The 19899-nt window shown below is 37.3% G+C and overlaps 1 protein-coding gene across 3 annotated transcripts in view; it reads right to left on the minus strand.

Moving 5' to 3' along the window:
* Positions 1-19899, minus strand: part of pacsin1a (protein kinase C and casein kinase substrate in neurons 1a) — a 41476-nt gene that overhangs the window by 5866 nt on the left and 15711 nt on the right. For 2 of the 3 annotated variants that reach the window (XM_032577152.1, XM_032577224.1), the window contains exons 3-7: positions 10692-10821; positions 4768-4924; positions 3172-3407; positions 2794-2949; positions 1956-2131 (exon numbers count right to left, since the gene is read on the minus strand). In XM_032577152.1, coding sequence (XP_032433043.1) covers positions 1956-2131; positions 2794-2949; positions 3172-3407; positions 4768-4924; positions 10692-10751 — 785 coding nt within the window. In that variant the 5' untranslated portion in view covers positions 10752-10821. Of the gene's footprint in view, positions 1-1955; positions 2132-2793; positions 2950-3171; positions 3408-4767; positions 4925-10691; positions 10822-15260; positions 15442-19899 lie in introns of those variants that run through there. The other variant, XM_032577300.1, reaches the window with a different exon arrangement.

Genomic DNA, 19899 nt, shown 5'->3' on the forward strand with positions numbered 1-19899 from the left:
CATAAAACCATAATTTGAAATGTGTTCTGAAAATAAACTAACTTTTCCAATAATATTCTAATTCATTGAATGTCTTTGTATCTGTATTCAGTCCTCCCAAGTGAGTACTTTGAGGAACCTCCCGTTGCTGCAATTACAGCTGCAAACTGAATTAGATTTAAAACATCCTGATAAAAAGTGAACCTCCATTTCAGTTTGAAGTTTTTTGCAGCCTCTAATAAGTTTTTTTCTTGTTCTGCCCAGTAGTTAGTTCCATCAATTTTGTCCTGGTTTTACAGAAGCAAAATTACTGTTTACAAGTAATGTGCAATTGGTTGCATTTGATTTAGGGGTAACAGAGTAAACATAAATCTGCACTGGTTTGTGTTAGCCTGTAGTTACAAATCCCAGCAAAATATATTGACATTTGTGGCTGTAACATGACAAAAAAGGAAACAGTTCACATTATATACAAATACATTTCAAGGCATATAATGTATTAATTTAGGTCTAATATGGTATAACAAAGAAATAGAGAGCAAAAGGTGTCGCATAATTTTGAATAGATAGTGCATGATTAAACAATCTTCTGAGATGCCAGTGAGATTGATGGAAAACAAACTTGGCAGGTTTGTTTAAAGAGCCTGTAAATCCCTTTGCCGTGGCTCCTGGCTTGTTTATTAGACACAGCTTAAAAGCAGGCCAGAATATGACAAGCATTCGTTCTGAACCAAATTCATTTTGTCAGAAACGCCATTGAATGAATTTTCGATTAATTAACGTTGTGAGGCTGAGTGCTAATGAGAAATACACAGCTGGTTGATACGCATGTTGAAATTAATCAGCTTGAAGTGAACTGTGCTGAATGTGACACAGGTCCAATCAAACTAATCAACTAAAGTTTGTTTGTTGCTTGGATTTTTTAAAATTTTTTTAATCAAAACTATTAATGCATGGATACGTTCTGCGTAGTTTAAATTTAATGTCCCATCTGTGCTTATCAGGATCTTCTTGGATATTGCAGACTTTTGTTTTAGAAATGCACTTGTGAACTTAGTTAGGGTTAATGTCATATTAATATTGGGTTTTAATGATTTCTTTAAGCTATTCTTTCTAGTGTGGAATAAGCATACATCAAACAATTTCAGTAATTTGTAAAAAACAAAAAAGCAAAAAACCAAAGTCTGAATTTAGTGTTCATTTTTACCATCTAACAGGGACCAAATTATAAATACAGGTTGAAATATAATAGGTGGTGATTAAAGCTCCAGAATATATTTTGACTTGGTAAATCCTTTTAACCTCATATTTGAGATTGTGAACTCATCTGCTAGTTTGTTTTTGTTAGTCAACTGTGAGACTGTTTTACTGCCAGTGCTACTGATGCAAAAATTGTTGGAAAATTAAAAAAGGAAGCAAACAAAAACCTTCAACTTCAACTACGATCAACAATTTGGACACATTTTGGTGTCCCATCAAAATGCTTAGAAATGGATGACACAGGCAAACATTAAATGTGTAGAAAATTACCCTCCCAACTGAAAATCTGTGGTCCACATTCATAATCCAGGCCTAACTCACAGGCTTTATATGTAATTTTGGCCTTTTGTGGATCGGGAAAAATACATGATACATTCAAACTAATGCGACTAGTTATTGTTTCTAAAAGTCAGTCAAGTTGGACATATAATGTAACAATTTTCTCTAGAGAAAAGAGAGGTTTAATAAAAGGCAAAAAAAAAAAAAAAAGTTTTAGCACAGTAAATGCTTTTAGGCCAAACCAGGTTTTTAAAGGTAATCATTTTTTAAAGTTCAGTCCCAGCTATGAAAGACAGAATTCAGGTTGTCCAACCTTCAGGTAGACAGGTCAGGTTTTGGTCCCTTTTTTGTTCATTTGATCCTTTTGCAAGCAGGAATAAATACAACTTAAGCTAGATGCAATGTATATGTGACTTGTCTCTTTGATTTCGACTAACCTTTGGTTCTCAGTGAGGTTAAGATGGCGTTTTATGTCCAACAAGGCCTCCTTGAGGAAAGTTAGCCTCTTGACTTCATGCTGCTGGCACTGGTCAAACACCTGCTCCATGCACTCCATATACTGAGGAGTGCACTTGCTTAGCTCCTCCAAAGACTTCTCATACTTCTCCTTAGCCTGAGAAAGAAAACAAAAAATTAATTATTACCTGAAGTGATATATTTAATGCGTATAATTCAACTGAATTATATTGTACATGATGTGACAATAGTTTTGAGGGGTTATAAAGGTAAAGGCTATGTATTTTTTCTTTCTGTGAGGATCAAGATCAGTGATCAGTTAGACTCAAAGGGACTAAAGGTCACAGGTCTTGCACAAAAACTTTGTGTTGTTTTGGACATGAATTTAATTTTTCACAACAATATAAAGCATTTTGCAAAATCAGCTTAAAGGAGTCAAACTGACTGACATCAATAATTTTATCATCTGTTCTTAGATTTTCCCAAATTTGGGCATACTTTATGATGTTTAATGATATGTTTTCCAGTTAGTAAATGAAATCATTTGAAAATTACCTTTTGTATTTACTCAGTTGATTTTTATTTGATAGTGTTTTTGCTAAACTGAAACATTCAAGTGTGAAAATGTTAAAAATAAAAATAGAAGGAATCTGTAAGCGAGCAACTACTACTTCACAGCATTTTAGAGATGACAAATATCATGTACTTGAATATTTCTGTAAAAATATATGTAAAAGACAAAAGTAAAAATCTCAGCAACAACATCCATTTTTTTTACTCTTTGCAGTCTGACCAAATGTAAGACTTTGAGGTCTTTACTTTTTGCATGTCCTGTTTGCATTTATCCACTTTCTCGTGAAGTTTCTTCTGCTGGTCTGGTGTGACAGAAGCCTCCGTCTTGCCATTGGCCTCTCGGGCTGCAGCCAGCCTCTCCTCCTTGCAGGCCATATGGTACGTTTTCTTAGCTGCCTCCATCTGTATGTCCACACACAGAAACAGGGAAAGATTTAACAAAACATACATAGAAGAAAAAGAAGCTTCCTACCTTACAATAGCAATTAGCACTTACTACCAGATAAATCTGCTACATACTGAATTAACTCCATTCAAATAAATACTTGGCCTTTAATGAAACATAGCCTAAGACTTTCTTTACAAGCAAAGCTGATTCCTGAAGACATCCGTATGCTTCCTCACCTCTTTGAGCTTTTTGGCCCATGGTTTCTGAGCCTTTTTAAAGCCTTCCTCTGCCTCCTTGGCCTCCTTGAAGCCTCCAATCATTTGCTTATGATATGCCTCCTTCTGCCAATTCTTCACTTTCTCAACATCTTCATTCAGCAGGTTGTTTTTCACGTCTTGGTGCAGTTCACTCACTTTCTCTGCCTCTGTCATAACCGCAAGCCAGGCTCTCTCCACGGAGCCGTACTGTGGACCTGAGAGTAGCACCAGTTGATTAATTTCAAATTAAAAATTTAGAGCAGAATAATTGTGTCTGTTATATGACAAATCAAACTTCATTTAATTGAATTTAATGAATAAGTGTGTCCTTTTAAATGACTGCTTAGGGATTTCTGATATGAGGTTCTGTTAAAAGGTTGGAAGTCTTATCTACAGCAGAAACTCTCCTGCTGTCTCCATTTAGAATAAATAGTTTGGCATGATGATAAAAGCTTTTCCGACTAATTATGAGAAACATTTTTGTCATGTCGTCTTTTAAAGAAAATGTAACTGAAAATATTTAAGGTGATGCTCTTTTAGATTATTATATTTTGAAAGATGCTCACCTCAATTTATCTTGAACGGAAATATTTCTCAATTTAAATCGGCCAGGAGTATTAGTTATGTTGAGTTTAACTGTATAATGCACATGTGAACAGCTGTTACATAATCAACACAATGACTCATATATCATATGACCAAATAATAAAATTGCTTAATTTTGAAGATACACAAACCACAGCATACTACTAGTACAAGATGCCTGAAGCGGACATCACAAGATAGCTTCTGGTCTTATTTACTTTGTTTTGATGTGCTAATGTAGTTTTGTTTAATTATACTCATTGTGAACTAATTTCTAATCAGTTCTTACTTTTTCCTCTGCTCTTGCAGTCATGTGCCAGGTACAGCACTCTAAGTTCATAGACCTCCCTGCTCTTTGTTTCTACAATCACTCCTCGTAGTATTTGTTTTCTTTCTCTCTTTGTCTGATTCTACTGTTGCTCTCTTTTTTTCCAAGTACTGGTTATTTTGTCCTGCTCCCATTGAGTTTCCTTGAGTTCACTCTGTTTCATTTACTTTGAAACTTTGACTCAATATAATTCTGTCTACCTCTGCCTGTATTTGTGTCCATTGTTAGAACAGACTATAACAGATAAAGCCTTTCCTCTCACAGTAAATGATATTTTTACACTGCCATACCTTTCTGTTCTGTAGTTACCTTGACTGAATGTTTTGTTGTTTTGTATGTTTTGTTCTTAGTACATGTTTCACAAAGGAAGGCCAGCGTTGGGTGCCTCATTTCCAGGACAGATTGTCATCCAATGCAGGCAGTAAGACACTTTAAAGATGCATACACTACAAGATTTTTGATCCTGGAATTGCTTAAGTTCATAGAAATATGCTTTTTCTTTGCCTCTCTCAGATTAGTGTTCGCATCCAATAGCAACTAATCAAAATTTGTACAACATAAAGTCACCAAGCATTATCAACTGTACGTAAAATATTACCCCTTTTAACTGAACCTCGTCTCATCCTAACTAATAGTTGTTTATATTAATAAAAAAGTATAACCTTTTTCAATTAATTGCCTCCATCGCTTGGACCAGGCAGTTAGCTGATCACCATAAGCTTTTTCTATCTTGGCACGTTCTTGCAGGCAACCCATAAGATCATTGCAGAGCCGATGGCCATCATCAACTCTTTTGACAGCACGTTTGTAGTTCCCCACCTGAGCACAGAGAGAGAGAGGGAGTAATAGAAAGAAAGAGAGAGAGAAAAAGAGATAAATAAATCATGTCCTATGAACTTTTTTGAATTTTGTTTGTCTATAACAAAATTTTTTGTTGGTATTTTTACAGGACAAACCAACAAAAAATGCAAAATTATGGAGGCTTCACAGAAAAAATAAGATCCGAAATGAATGACTTGCATTTGTTTTCAGCCCCATATACTCTAATACCACAAATACTTCTACAAGCACTTTGCAAGCACTTTCTGTAGAAGTCAACGATTTAGCACGATTTATTCTTCATCAATAATAATAACTAAAAAAAGTTGCGTGTTTCTTTCTCTCGCTTTGATCAGTGACAGTCAAACAAAAGGACAGGAAGAAGTGTTTATGAGAATGTATTTTTAAAAAAAAACACAACCCGCCCTTCCTTTTCGCATTCCTTTTTGCAATGTTTCAGTAAATGTACATCTGTGTGAAGCCTTTGCAGGTTCACATTTTTGACAAACAGCTGGTAAAGTCATAGAAATGTTTAAAGAATGTTTAGGTTATCAATCTAAATAGTCTAAACCAAAACATCTATTTTGGTTGTTTGGTGTGGGGAAAAAACAACCATGATACTTTACCCTGAGCACAACATCCTAATGAAACCTGTTACTAGATACAAACAAATCCTGGAGTAAAATTATTTTTTATAGATGCTCTGCATCCATCCAGGGTGACTGAGATTGAGCAATTATCCCATCCCATAAATCTCAATAAAACTGAATAGAATTTGTGGCAGAAATATGAGAAAATGTGGGTATACAAGCCAGTCATGTTTAATACCAAAACCGCTTTATCTAAAAATCTCTAAAGCATTTGTCCCAGAACCAGACCATTTCCAGGATGCAAAAAAAACAGGTAAAAATTATGTTCGGACACATGGAGATAAAGAATAGTTTAAAGAATAATTTAAACGTTCAGGTTTGATTAGAGTGAGGATAACTAATTGTTCTGTAAGCATCACACAACACTCTGCTCCACACCCTTCCATTTCAGCAACCAAAAGGACGACACAACTGAGATTAAAAGACTTAGATAGAAAACTATAAGAAGATGGCAAAAATTATTTATTTTAATTTTATTTCTAATGGTTTCTTTTCAAAATAAGTAAAAAAAAGGTCACAATTTTTCCATCAACTTTGCGTGTATTTACATCTTAACGCTTAAAAGGTACAAGCTGTCCTGCTAATTTGTTTCACTCCTCAGCTGGATATGAGCAGCATGCAAATTACATTGTTCAAGATTAAAATTATTAATTGTATTTAATTCAGGTTTTGCCACTTTAAGAGGAAGTCCCTTAAAAAGTAGGAGCCTGCTGGCTCCTCCTCCTCTGTGCCTGCAGGGGGGTGTGGGCTCATGGTGCATGATGAAGGCAGGGTAATGGATGGGGGGGATTTACTCGTGCCTGTGCATGTGGAGTTATGCAATGTCAAGGGCTTGTGTTTGCATGGGTACATGAGTGTGTGTGTGGGTGTGTATGGGTGTGTGTGTGTGTGTGGCGGCTTTAATCCTCTTGAGTGGTATAATACAGCCAGACAGATTCTCAGGAATGGATGACGAGGAAGAGACAGAAATACCACAGATATTCTCTCTCTCTCTCTTTCTTTCTCTCTCTCTCTCTGTGCGCGCGTGTGTGTGAGATGTTTAGGCTGGAGATAGTACATAGTGTATAGTGTCATTTAGGTACTGCTCAAGGAGAGTCAGTCTGAAATGCTTGCAGGCTACAACGATGCTCTGTGTTTGGTCTGGACACTAGTTTGCAATTGTGTCTGGTTACTGTTTGAAATGAAAGCTGCAGGGAAACTATGAGACAGGTGTGTAAACCGTATGACTTTTGTCCTGTGTGACAGCTCGCCAAGTCACACCAACAACAACATGTAGGTGGTCCGGTTTTACACATGAAAACACGCCTGAGTGTCAGTCTTTGCAGCAAATTTCTCAGCCATGTTAAGTTTATAAACAAGAGCTTCACTGACCAATAACAGATGCTAAAGTTTTTTATTTACATTTATACATCATAATATAACCTTATCTGTATCGCTAGAGCACAGATGCTGCATGCAGGTGCATGTGGTGAAAGGCTGCTTCAGAGCGGCTGATGACTGAGACTCTTTGTCTGAGTCTCTGCGGCTAAGAGAGCCATGACACAAAGAAGCCTCTGTTCTCAGAGAATTCATTCTAACTAATTTGGAGGGTTTAATGCACACACATGCCCGCACACACACATATTTGCGCAGCCATCTTTGCGGGGACTTTCCATTGACTTCTATTTCTATATCCTAAACCTTACCCTTATCCTAACCCTAACCATTACATACCTAACCCTAACCATTACATACCTAACCCTAACCAAAAATTCAATTCACACCTTAGTCCTAAATCTGACCCCTGACCCAAAAACAGCGTTTCCCCTTATGGGGACCGAAGCCTGGTCCCCACAAGGAGCAGTGGGTCCCCACAGCGTAGTATATGTCAGGAAAATGGTCCCCACAAGGTATTAGAAACAAACACACACACCCACACGCACACCCCCGCACACACACACACACACACACATTACATACTCTATCTTCACATATGCATGTCCCCAGAGGATGCTAAATGTGAGCATATTGACTGTATCAATAAACATTAGCTTCCAACTCATAGCACACACCTTCATAAACCGCAATTACATCTACATCATTATGATTTGTTGCTGCCCTTAAGGGACGTCTGTCAGGATCTGTGTTTTTCTGTGTTTATTTAGAGTTTTCTGTGTCCTTAAGTCTCTTCGTTGTCCTGTCCTCCCCTTGATTGTTCCCAGGTGTGTCTCGTCTCTGTGATTACCCTCCTATGTATTTAACTCCACCTGTGTTCTTTGTTCCTCGTCGGGTCCTCGTCAATGTCAACGTCAATGTTAGCTTCTTTGTCGTCAGTGTGTCCTTGTTCCTGCTGTTCGTTGTTTTGACTGGTTCATCATTAAATCATCATAATTCATCTAACCTGGGTCCGCTGCCTCTGCCTCACCACTCTCACCACCCGCACTTCATGACAACGTCAACAATGTAATGGCACAAACTTACACCCCTACATTGTAAGTAATGCATACACAAGTACAAAAATACAGTTTATGATTTTTGTAAGTATTGCACTCACAGATTACAGAGATTCAAACTCAAAAATGTGAGAAAAAAATATGAATAGCAAAAACATGAGATCACGAAAAGTAAAAGAAAACTGTTCGAGATGAATTGTGAGCCAGAAACGTTTTGGTGCAAGTTGTGCCACTCTAACACAGCAAAAGAGCAACAGACCATGTTGCAATGGTGGCCCCAGAGGCCACTGCTCAAAAAACAAGATGAAAGCTTGGAAACAGGCGTCAATTTTAGGATGCAGATCATTTGCTCTAATGAAGCTAAAATTGAAACATTTGCCATAACAACCATCATTGCATTTAATGGAGAAAGAGAGAAGTTTGCAAGACAAATATCACCATTCCAACTGTGAGGGTCCATAGTCATATCTTATAGGTATTTTATTTCACAAATAAATCGAATAAAGGGCAAAAACATGTTTCCATATGGAAGCAACAACTCAAGACACATGGAAGGAAGTTGAAGCTTGGCCACAAATGAATGTCCCTAAAGCCAAATTACTTACAAAACAGAATCAAGACAACAAAGTCAATGTTTTGAATTGCCTTTTAACAAACTGTGACTTCAGTCTCACACAAAATTTGTGGGCAGAGGAAAAAAGTGGTCAGTATGAATATCGTTTACATTCTCTGTGCTATTATCGGCATTGTTTATTTCAAAATAAAATGTCAAACTTCCACAGGTTTCTATGAGTTTTCTGTTGTTACTGCTGTTAGAATAATTATGTTTTGTTATCATTCTTACATAAGTAGTTACCAGTTTGCTTTTCATTCATAGGTTTAGTATTCACACCCCAGAGAGGAGGAATTTGTTAAACCGTGTGAAAGACAAAACTTTGCTTTTTCCCTAAACCTTCAAGCTTCAGCTGCTTTCTAATCTAGGGATACTCCTTAAAGGGCCTGTGTGTTAGTTTATGTGTTCTTCCTTGTTTCAGAATAGCCATTCTTTGATTTATCACTCTCCCACATTTCACTCTCGACCTCCTTCTTTCTCCTGCTTAATAAAAAGACAGGCTCTGCTGCAGGGAGTCAGAACGCATGGTAAACACCTTGGAGAAGTGGTTTGCTATGTTTTCTCCTTCTGCAGAAGCTTGGTTGAAAACTCATAAACGTTGTCTGTGGTTCTTTCTTTGTATTTAGGTAAACAAAATACCTATCAACTGCTTTTTTGTATTCTTTTTAAAGTTGCCTTCCAGTCTCTAAATCAGAGACAACAGATAAAAAAATTGCCTTTAGATAAAAGTGAAAAAAATATTTACTAAAGAGTATATGAAAAAAAGATAGCTTTAAATTAAACAGTATATATGTGCTATTTCTAAGCGTATTAATAATAAATAAACAATGTTGTTTTTTTTCATTTTGTTCTTTGGTTTATTTTTATTACCTCATGTGTGTAAAGAAATTTGACAAAGCTCAAACAATTGGGGTTGAATTTAACAGTCTACCAGTAGAGACCAACGGTATTTATTTTTCATGTAGCTGGTGTAGAGACATTTATTTCTGTAGTGAAGTAGGCTCAGCAGGGACCAGCTCTGTTTTATAGAACGAGTCTCAAGAAGCCATTCAAGGAAACAGCAGCCAGAAACCCCTGAGGTTGCTGTTTGTACAAGTTATGAAAGAACTGAACACTTTACTCACTTTAAAACGTTTACAGTGTAGTTTCTCCTGTGATTTTTTCCAAAATATTTAACCCTAGGTTGGCATTTCTGAGAAATACTACCTTCTTTCAAAGTTTGCAGACATGTGCTAATATGCTATTTGACACAGGAAGTGACAGATTATACAATAGGTTTTGTTTTTTGAGGGCCTCTTTTAAAGCATATTCAGATTGCGACATTCATTATGTTAACTATTTTCAAACTAGAGTTGTGCACTTGCAACATTATATGGACAAATTTATTACAGTGGACAAGAAGAATAAGCTTACTGATGCTGGTGTCATTAGCATCAGTAAGTATGAGGCACAGCTGCACATAGTGAAAAATATCTACTAGTTCCTAGCAATATTTTGCCCAACTCCAATCTCTGGAATGAATAATGTAGAGACACTCAGCAGATCAAAATGAAAATATTGCCCCATCAAACAGCCATACTTTGTCATCTCTGAGGTACCATGGTAGTAAACGGGAGGCAGGAAGAAGAGTTTATTTCTGTTAATTACATAATTTAAGGCAATGAAAAAGTAATTTATAATATCTCATGAACCTGCTGATATGAAGACATGAATATTATATTACTTTTCTGCCTGTAGATTAGCTGTCCTCAGTGATTCAGACTGTTGCAGCACACAGAAACAGTATGTTAGGCCTCTTCATCTATGATTGTGCTCTCCTTATGCTCCACTCAAATTATCATTCTTGGTACTTAAGGGAAAAATAACATTTAAGCTAATCTGTGTAAAAAAACCACCTTCCAGGTACCTTTATTATGCTTAATGACATCTCTTTTTTTTTACCATTTAAAAAGGATACCTGTTTTCACTTTATCTTTTAAGTAGTGACTTCTTGACATCAGGCAACCAATCAATACTTAACAGTGGGGGATTCATAAACAGGATTGCAGGTTAAAAGTGCAGCAAACTTTTACCTCCCAGAAGCTGTCCATGGTGTCGTCAGCACCTGCAGATTCATCGTAGGAGCCAGACATTTTCCTGGATGTGGCAAAGTGCTCTAATGACTAAACCTGTCCTCAGCAGGAGAGCTGGGTTCCTCATGCACTGGAAGACAGCAACAATAAAAAAAAACATGAGCAAAGCTGCATCACATAATCAGAGACAACAGTTTTCTGCGGATCGCTTGTGTGATCATTTTGACTTATAAATGGAGGGAAAGTTTCACTGTAGCGGTGGGGGGGTTCTCCTTGAGATGTTCATAATAATTTGCTAAAAATAGTTTTCTCTACCAAGCACACAGTGCTGTGCCCTGAGGAACGTTAGGGGCCATCTTATAATGGTGTGTCCTACAAAAGACATGAGAGCGGGAGAAGCTTTCACTTAGCTCTGACCTAAAATCTTTCCACTGTAAATCTTTTGGCATACTTCTTTTTGGAAGAAAAAATACCCCCAAACACAAAGAATACACATGCACGGCAACCAGCCACGTAGAAATGCCCTGTGTCTGCAGATGCGTACTGAAAACAGAAACAACATCAAGACGCTATTTATACATCTCATTGTGTCTGTTGATTGTAATCACTAATTAGTTGGTTAATTCACATCAGCTCCTACTTCCTTAAGCTTTTAAGGTGATTTATATTTAGGTGTTTGACGGTAATTCAATATCTAACCACCTTGTTTCCTGCTATATTGGTATTGAGTTCTGTCCGAAGCCTAATCCATTTTGCTCCCCCAACTAATATCGTTCTCCTGACAGAGAGCTATTCATTACCCTGTAACAAGCAGCACGACAATTATATTTATAGAATAGTAGGTAACAATAATGAGTCTTTCTTAATGCTGTCCCTGCTAGAAATGCTTATTACAGTGGATTGTAAGGGAATGTAGGTATTATCTAAATGTTTCTACAGTGCAAATTAACTTCAACACTAATACCATTTTAATTAAAATTACAAGAACTTTGACTAGACTCTGTTCCAGATGTGATTTGCTAAAGTATTCATCTTAAATGTAGTCTAGCAACAATTAGCTATGCTAAATCATTTTAATGTTCATAATATTATGAGCAGAAACAAGAGTTTCTTTGTGGAAAACAAAAAATTGTACAATAAAATTTTAAAAGTAAAAAAAGAATAAACAATAGGTCGCATTCAGTGGAGTCAGATGTTCAATTTAGAATATAATTTATATTATAGTCAGCTTATAGTAGAAGTTGATTGTAATCAACTTGTGTTATTTCTTTTTGTTATTTTAAATGTTTAACAAATGAGAACAAACAGCAGTAATTATTTTGTACATTAATAACCACCAGAGAAATTTATACCAGGATTTGAACATTTAAAGACATTTTTTTCAGTTTGTCAGCTGCCTAACAAGATTAATTTTATTGTCTAGATCTAAGTCCTGTTTTCTTAAATCTTAGACTTTATTGATAAATTACAAATGTAATGTCGCTGATGATGCAAGAACCCCCGCCCCCCAAAAAACTAAAGGCAACAAAATCTCAAAATGAGGATTAGTCTTTTCTTTAACTCCATCAGGAAAATATTCTCAATAGACTTTTTCACTTTCCTGACCCAGCTCCTGTGGAGCTGTGCTGCCAATGATAAATGGATTATATAATTCTTTCCAAAACTCTCTCTTTACATGTCACACAGATTTCTCTAACTTGGAAAAGAAATGTCATCAAGCTATCAATAAATATAATTACCCCCTTCTAAAATTATTATCATTCCACTGAATAAAATACAGGTTACAATTTAAAGTTTAAAACACAACAGAAATATTTATTGTTACCACTTAAGAATTCACTGAAAACTTCTAATGCATAACTGAATAAGAACGTCTAAAGATGATGTGCAAATTTTGTCAGATTACAGACCTGCGTCAGATCTTTGCAGAGCACCAACTCACATTGCTTCATCCTTCAACCTTTCTACCCGTTTACATAAAATTCCTTCCTATAACATCCTTCATCCCTGAAGTGAGTCACCAAAAACTGCTTCCCCACATTTGGCTCATTTGAACCAAACTTCCTTTGTGCACAAATGACAACATAATTGTCCCTGTAAGAAGAATTAGGCATGAAATAACAGCGTGATCTCAATGGGGCAAGTATATTTAGCAGAAACTTGTGAAATCTGCACAGTATTTTTGCAGGCTCAAACATCATCGTGGGAACATTTTGCGCCCATTTGTGATTGTTTTAAGTTGCAGCAGCAGACAGGGCAATAAAGTCCACCTCAGTCGCGGGTTTCTACAGAACACTGATTTAGCAGAGTTGTGTTTTTATCACGCCCTTGGTTACTATCACCAGCACTCACACCAGCCTGTGAGCCTCTAATCATCCATGGCTTTTCTTCACTGGCTATCATCAAGAGTGCACTATGGGCTGGTTCAAATCACCACAGTAGCATTTCAGGACTCTGAGGTTTTACTGTGCGGGTATGAATCAGAACCAATTTGTGCAGTTCAATTCACAGTGGAAGTGCCAGCAAAGGATTTTTATGATTTTCTGAGAAACTCTTTCATCTCTTTTTGTTCTTCCTTGTTCTGCTTACATGACTCTTAGCTCATTGTATCCCTGTAATGTCAGGAACGTTGTGTATCATCAAAACATAAGTGCAGGTAAAAAGTCCAGTGACTATATAAGAAATTTTTTTTACACCCACACCACATTTTTATGACTGAATGTGACAATGCAGTAAGCAGCCAACATACGTAGGCCTAAAACCATAGTGATTAGTATTGTAATAAAAAATAAATGCAACTTAAAATACATATTAATGTTTTAAAAATGAACAATATAGAACAAAAATTCTAATAAGATGTTAAGTTTCATTTTCCTTTATTTCTATAAATGTTATCAAATGAGTGTGTAAAATGTTCATTCAGCGCTCAGTATTTTGCATTCATTTAGTCTTATGCATTTAAATCTTGTGCTTCTAAGTTATGGTAATTTACAGGCACAGACAAATTTGTTGGCATGCTTAGTAAATATGTGTTTAACCCTTAAAAAAAGCCTCAGAATGAGTTGTCTATTGCAGTAATATAATTTCCCACAGACATTTTTAGAAAAATGCAACCTTTAACTTCAGCACAATTATTCACTGAGGGGAGAAAAAACAAAGCTCTCAATACCTCTGTGGTAAATACTTTGTGCAAACTCCTATTGCCAACAGGACAACACCAACTCAGATCATATACAATCTCACAGAAATGAAGCATTTTGGACCATTCCTCCAGTCCGGGATCCTCTTATGATTTCCTCTCCTCAAAAGACATTTATATCAGGGGGCTGAGATCCCAATTAAAGAACGTTGATATTGAGTCTGCCTACCAGTTATCCTTTGTTGCCAAACAACACAGTCTTAGTTTTATCTGAACAAAGCACATTTCAGTTAAAGTCTGAACATAGTTCAGCGATGTCTGCATGTTTACATTTGTGATTGCAAGACAGAATGCACCAATCCCAGCAAACTGATTGACGTATACATGGTGCATAATGGTTGTTATGGAGACTTTAAGGCCCCCAAGCTGCTACTCTTTGTTGCAGTTCCCCAACAGTGGGGGGGGGAACGGGAGAACCAGCAAATGTGCCTGCCAAATAAATGATGCAATACAGCCTCATGCATCGAAAAGGTTAAGCAGGCGCAAAGTCTCAGTTCTTAATCCTGGCTACCATCAGTGGTTCATCTACTTGTCCATCAGCCAAGGTATCCAATAAGCTCCAGCATTCGTGACAACAATACCTATTAACATCAAAGCCGGTTAGGCTCTGGCACAAAGCCTGAATCCAAATATAAGCTTTGTATAGGCTAAAATTCACAAGCTCTGGGCTGTTTAACACAATGCGAATGTTTGGAAAAGGAATTTTGAACATATTTCTTGCTTTTTCATGTTTCCACACGCATTATCTAGTTGATTAAAGCTTGAATGAAAAAGATATTTCTAGTTTTGCCTATGACACTTTACCGTTTGTGAGAATTTGTAAAGAGAGGACAATTGACTTCCTGTTTAAGGACAGCATGGCCTTGGCTTATTGAGCTAGACAGCAAGAGAAAAATACTTCACTGAAAAGTCACAGTTTTGGTCTATTGTGGGAGGCTGCTGTCTGACCCAAGAGACAGAGGGGTTTATTCTGCTCTTATTGAGGTCAATACACCTCAATGACTGTGAAAATACCTCACATTCCCCTAGACATTTCGTGGTGAGTGAAGAAGTCATCATAAAAACAGAATACGACTTAGTAGTCCATTGGGAACTGTAAAAAAAGACATTGCGCTTAATCCAGGTATGAAATATTTAAATAACAGCTGTTCTGGCCCAAAAAACATTTGGATCCTTCTAACAATCTGCCCATTGTCCAAAATCCTTGCTGACAAAGCAATCCCTTCTGTAATCTTAAATCTTCTAAGTCTGCTAAGAGCCTGTTGTGATTGCAGAGGCTGTGTGGATGTTAAAAACAGAGGAGAATTATCGGCTAAAATCCAACTTTTGCACATTTGACCACACTGAGTCTTTATTCTACATGTACTTACCACTGTTGGCTCCATTATTTAAAAAAATAAAGTAAATAAAATCCTCAAGCAGCTTCCTCAAAGATGTAAAATCCAACTCTCTCTTTTTGAGTTCAAATTAATCTGATCATTTTTTTCCAAGTTTCAGGCTCTGTGGCCAAAGCAAACCTAGAGAGGACTTTAAGTCTGACCAAACCAGCATATCTCAGAGGCTGAGGGATAATCCTGCAGTGTGCCATTTGAATAGCTTTAGAGGGGGGAGGGAGTTTACCACGAAGAGGACCAAAGAAGCTGATAGGACAACTGAGGCAACAAGAGAAGAAATCTTGATATGAAACTGCATCCGAGTTGGACTTCTATAGGAATTTATAACTCTTTCTTGCCGATGTTTGAAAACCAAACTATCCAAAAAAGATTTTCAAACCTGCAATGGAACAAGCATGGAACTGTAAAACATACAGTATCTCATCAGAGATATGCATTCAGTCTTTGATCTTTGTGGCGTAAATGTCTTGCACTCAAAATGTCTAACATGCTCACAAGCCCTTTAAAGAACTGAATGGGAACCATAACACAACATGTAAGCTTGTTAGAGTAAGGAGATTTCAGTGAGATGAACTGACTTTGCACCTGCGCATTAACAAACAAACTGTCTTCAGTTTGGCTAGACCAATGTTTCCCAACCCTGGTTCTCAAGGCACACTGCCCTGCGTGTTTTAGGTATTTTCTTGCTTCAGTCCAGCTGATTTCAATTGATGACTGATTAACAGGCGTTTGTTGAACTGCAATCAGTTGAATCGGGCACATTAAAGCAGGGGAAACCTCTAAAACATGTAGGACAGTGTGTCTTGAGGACCAGGGTTGGGAAACACTGGGCTAGACAACAGCAAGTCAAAAAGATAAAACTACTATCTGATTAAAAAAAAAAAACGTTACATGAGAAAACATCAATGAAAGCAGCTTTGGATTTTAAACAGAAGATATAAAAATCTGTACACATGTGAGAACATAATAAATATTTCAGTTTTCCATCTTAAACACAAACTATCGTGGGCATAACTGAAAGGTAAACTCTTAGAAACCTGCTGAAAGGGATGATTAAAAACTGCATTAAACTTCTATTAAATGTGCATCCCTGTAAATAAATTTCAGCATTGTTCTTTGGAAGGAGTCTGTTAACACCCTACATGTTGAACTGATACTTTTTGTTGTTTTTCAGTTGAACAATGCAGAATATGTGTTCAGAAAAATTCAGAAGAGAGGAGAAAGCTTTGAAATGACTTATTTGGCTTCTTTGCATCACAAAATGCGACATTTTTACTATTGAATGTAGACTTTTTTTTACCCACTGTTAATTTAAGAAGAAATCTGTTTTGATAAACATAGCTTGGTGTCCCCTGACATTGCCTGAAAAAAAGTGGAGAGATGGAGATTTGCCAAAGAAAAAGTAAACAGGGGAGAGAATTTGGTGTGGCTGAGAGATGCTACTGCAAACTCAAGGCATGTTGTGGAGATGGACAAGGAGCCAGGATGTTCCTGAATGCAATAAAGAGGCCCATTGGGCCAGAACGGCAGCTGAACACATCAGCACAAAGATGTGATTCATGCTTGGTGCCGAGCAGAATAAGGCGGGTGCTGGATGTTGCCAGGAGACAGAACTGCCTTGCGCAGACTTCACACACACACACACACACACACACACCCACGCCCACGCCCGCAAACACAAACATGCATTGTAAACAGTTGAGACCGTCATAAAGCTGGTCATGTGTCCGATGTTTTAGACAAGAGCAAGAAGGCAGGGCTAGGGACATTGTGTCAGCTGTCCATCTCCCACAGTCAACTGCTGGACAACCCTTGGTTATGCACCAAAAGGGAGGCAGTGCAAGTATGCACCGAGTCGATAGATTTATGGAGGACCTAAGAGGAGCATCTCCTTATTTACAGATAGATGCGGAAACTAGAGATGAATGTTGGGTGTGTTGTTTTTATGGGCTGGGTATGGAGTGCTGTGAGAACTCTGTGCTGCTCATTAGGGTACGGCTTTGGAGACTCAAATGTGAGCTGACATGTGGATCCACAGAGAGTCTACAACAGGGTTCAGGGGAATAAACCATTCCAAGCTGCTTCTCTGTGTTTCTCCAGCTCAAGCTCTCTGGTTAACCTGCAGCTTTTAAAGGGTAACTGTGCTATGCTATGAAATGCTAGTAGTTATAAAGAATTTCAATAAAGTATCTTAGTGTTATATGGAAATGCTTTGTTGCGCATAACTAATGTGAACTAATGTGTTCTACTGTCAGATCTTAGTAGTAGCCAATAAAATTTCATGAAACTTGTCAGAGGATGTAAGTGAACTTCAATCAGGTGTCATCATTGGTTCACTTCTTTCCCACACTCTGGCAAATCTGCCCTTTGAAACTTTGCTTCCTAACTTCAAATAGACACCTTATTAGGGTGAAACACACTGCCTCACCTTATTCTGAACAGTCTTGCTATAATCAAACAAGACATTGTTGTTTTTGTTGTTGTTGTTTGTTTATATAACCCCTGGAACCAGGATGTCATTTGAAATAAGCTAATCGTAAGATATTTGATAACATACAGTATTATATCATGGAGGAATTACTAAGTAAATCCACACTTCATTCAGATCACTGCTATATGTTGCAATATTTAGAGATGTTGGCCTTTGCCGGTGAAGGCTACTGTGTGGGTCATCACTTCAAAAAGACAAGCTCAGGATGACTCTGTTATTTATACGCCTCCAGTAGTGCTCTCTTTGCTGCAAAATAAGGATTGCTCCTTATTCTCCCTACAACTCAGTTGTAGGGAGGATTGTCTTATGCCTCTCCCATTTTTAATCAATAGATGGGTTTGGAGTGAGTCATCGTGGTGTGACATTTCTCCCTGAAGAACAGGACACACAGTGATTCCTTGACAAGGGGACATAAATAACCAAAAGACACTCTTCTCCAACATACACATCAGTGATGAGTCTTCGCTGCCTGCCACCTGCAGCTTGTTAAACTGTTTGTTCACCACTAATGGTTCTAATGTGCACTTTGACTGGACTGTGCAATGTCAATATGTGATGGAAGTAGTGGCTTCACAAAAACCAAGTTATTGTGCATTAACTGGAAGAAAATGAGTCTGGAAGCTGGACAGCAGAGTGGTGCAGCTTTTAGCATGGCTTTCCTCTTCTTAATTTCAGTCAGATACTTTGTGTGTGCAGTTTAGACATTTTCTCCCATGCAGGCATCAGTTTAAATGCATGTAACCACAACAAACATGTACTCTGTGTTTGTCGGTCACTTTAAACTCCCCACAGGTGGGATTACGTGCATGCATTCATTTTGTGTCTTTATTTTGCCTTGTGATGAGATGATTATTTTTCCTGACTCTCGCCCACTGACTGGAGATGCATACCAATCATCCCGGTGATTCTACACAAATTAAATCAGTACATACCAGTTGAAAGGATATTAACAAAACTGATAAGTAGAACTGCTAATAATGTTTAAAAATTAAATTAGTCTTAACATGACTGAAGCTTAACACTCAAAAGGAAGGCTGGTATCAGACCTCAGTATCTGAGCAAGTAAACATCACAAAAGATGAAAATAGGAATAAACACTAATAAGTCAGATAATCAATTCAAAACATGGGACAGAAAATTATACATACATTATAGCTTTGGACATGTGACTGAAAGAAACTTAACCTTGTGGACTTGACAGTTATTATATAGAGGAATGTTCAAGTGAAACAACCCAGAGTGTAATATGATGAGAAAAACTAAGATACAGAGGAAAAAATGCTCCAAAGTCATACTCTAGATTTGTAAAGAGCAGAGCTGGCACAAGGAAAAAGAAAACATTCTGCCTAGGGACCTCAGATCAGCAGGGGGCCCCCGAGAGCTCTTGATTATAAATCTCCTTATGTTTAGAAGGAAAATTTTATAAAATTAATAGGGAAAAATCCTCTCTCTGTTGTTTGTTGGTTTCTATGTGATAAGCAAAGAGTCAAATAAAGATGCTCAAAGCAGGCCAATACATCTCAGATAGGAATAGTATATTGGGTACACTCTGTACTTTATAGCATGGATGGAGGACACGAGGTTGCAGTTGTTTGGTCTGGAAATACTCTGATCCAGAAGTAACAGAAAATGATAAAAAGTTAGAGAGACATTTCAGGTAATTCTAAGCAGCTAAAGAAAAATCCTATTTATGAGACCGATTAGTAATCTCTGTCTCCTCTCATATTGGTTTTAATCTTTGATTATCCTGAAAAGTATGGCAATGGTGATGACAGTGAGCAAACCATGGAAGCTTAATATGAGTACAAAGGCTTGAAACATCTCCTTTTATACTGCCAAGCTTTCAAAAAGGGAAGAACGGGCTGTTCCAGCCTGGCTTTAGGTCTTGTAACATCTCTCACAATAAGTGTGAATACCTGAGGGCAAAAGGATAAGATGTTCTGCCATATAAAGCAATCTTACCTTTTGACTTCAGAATAATTGAAATCAGAAGTTATTGTTCCATTTTGAACGTTCAAATGTAAAGGAGAGGGCAGAGCTGAATTTCTGAGCATGCTTTCTGACAACCCTTAGATTATAATTCTTAATAACTGTTGCATTTATTGTCAATTCTTAGTGTCATTA

Source organism: Xiphophorus hellerii, chromosome 1 (assembly GCF_003331165.1).
Source record: "Xiphophorus hellerii strain 12219 chromosome 1, Xiphophorus_hellerii-4.1, whole genome shotgun sequence".
Lineage (NCBI taxonomy): Eukaryota > Metazoa > Chordata > Actinopteri > Cyprinodontiformes > Poeciliidae > Xiphophorus > Xiphophorus hellerii.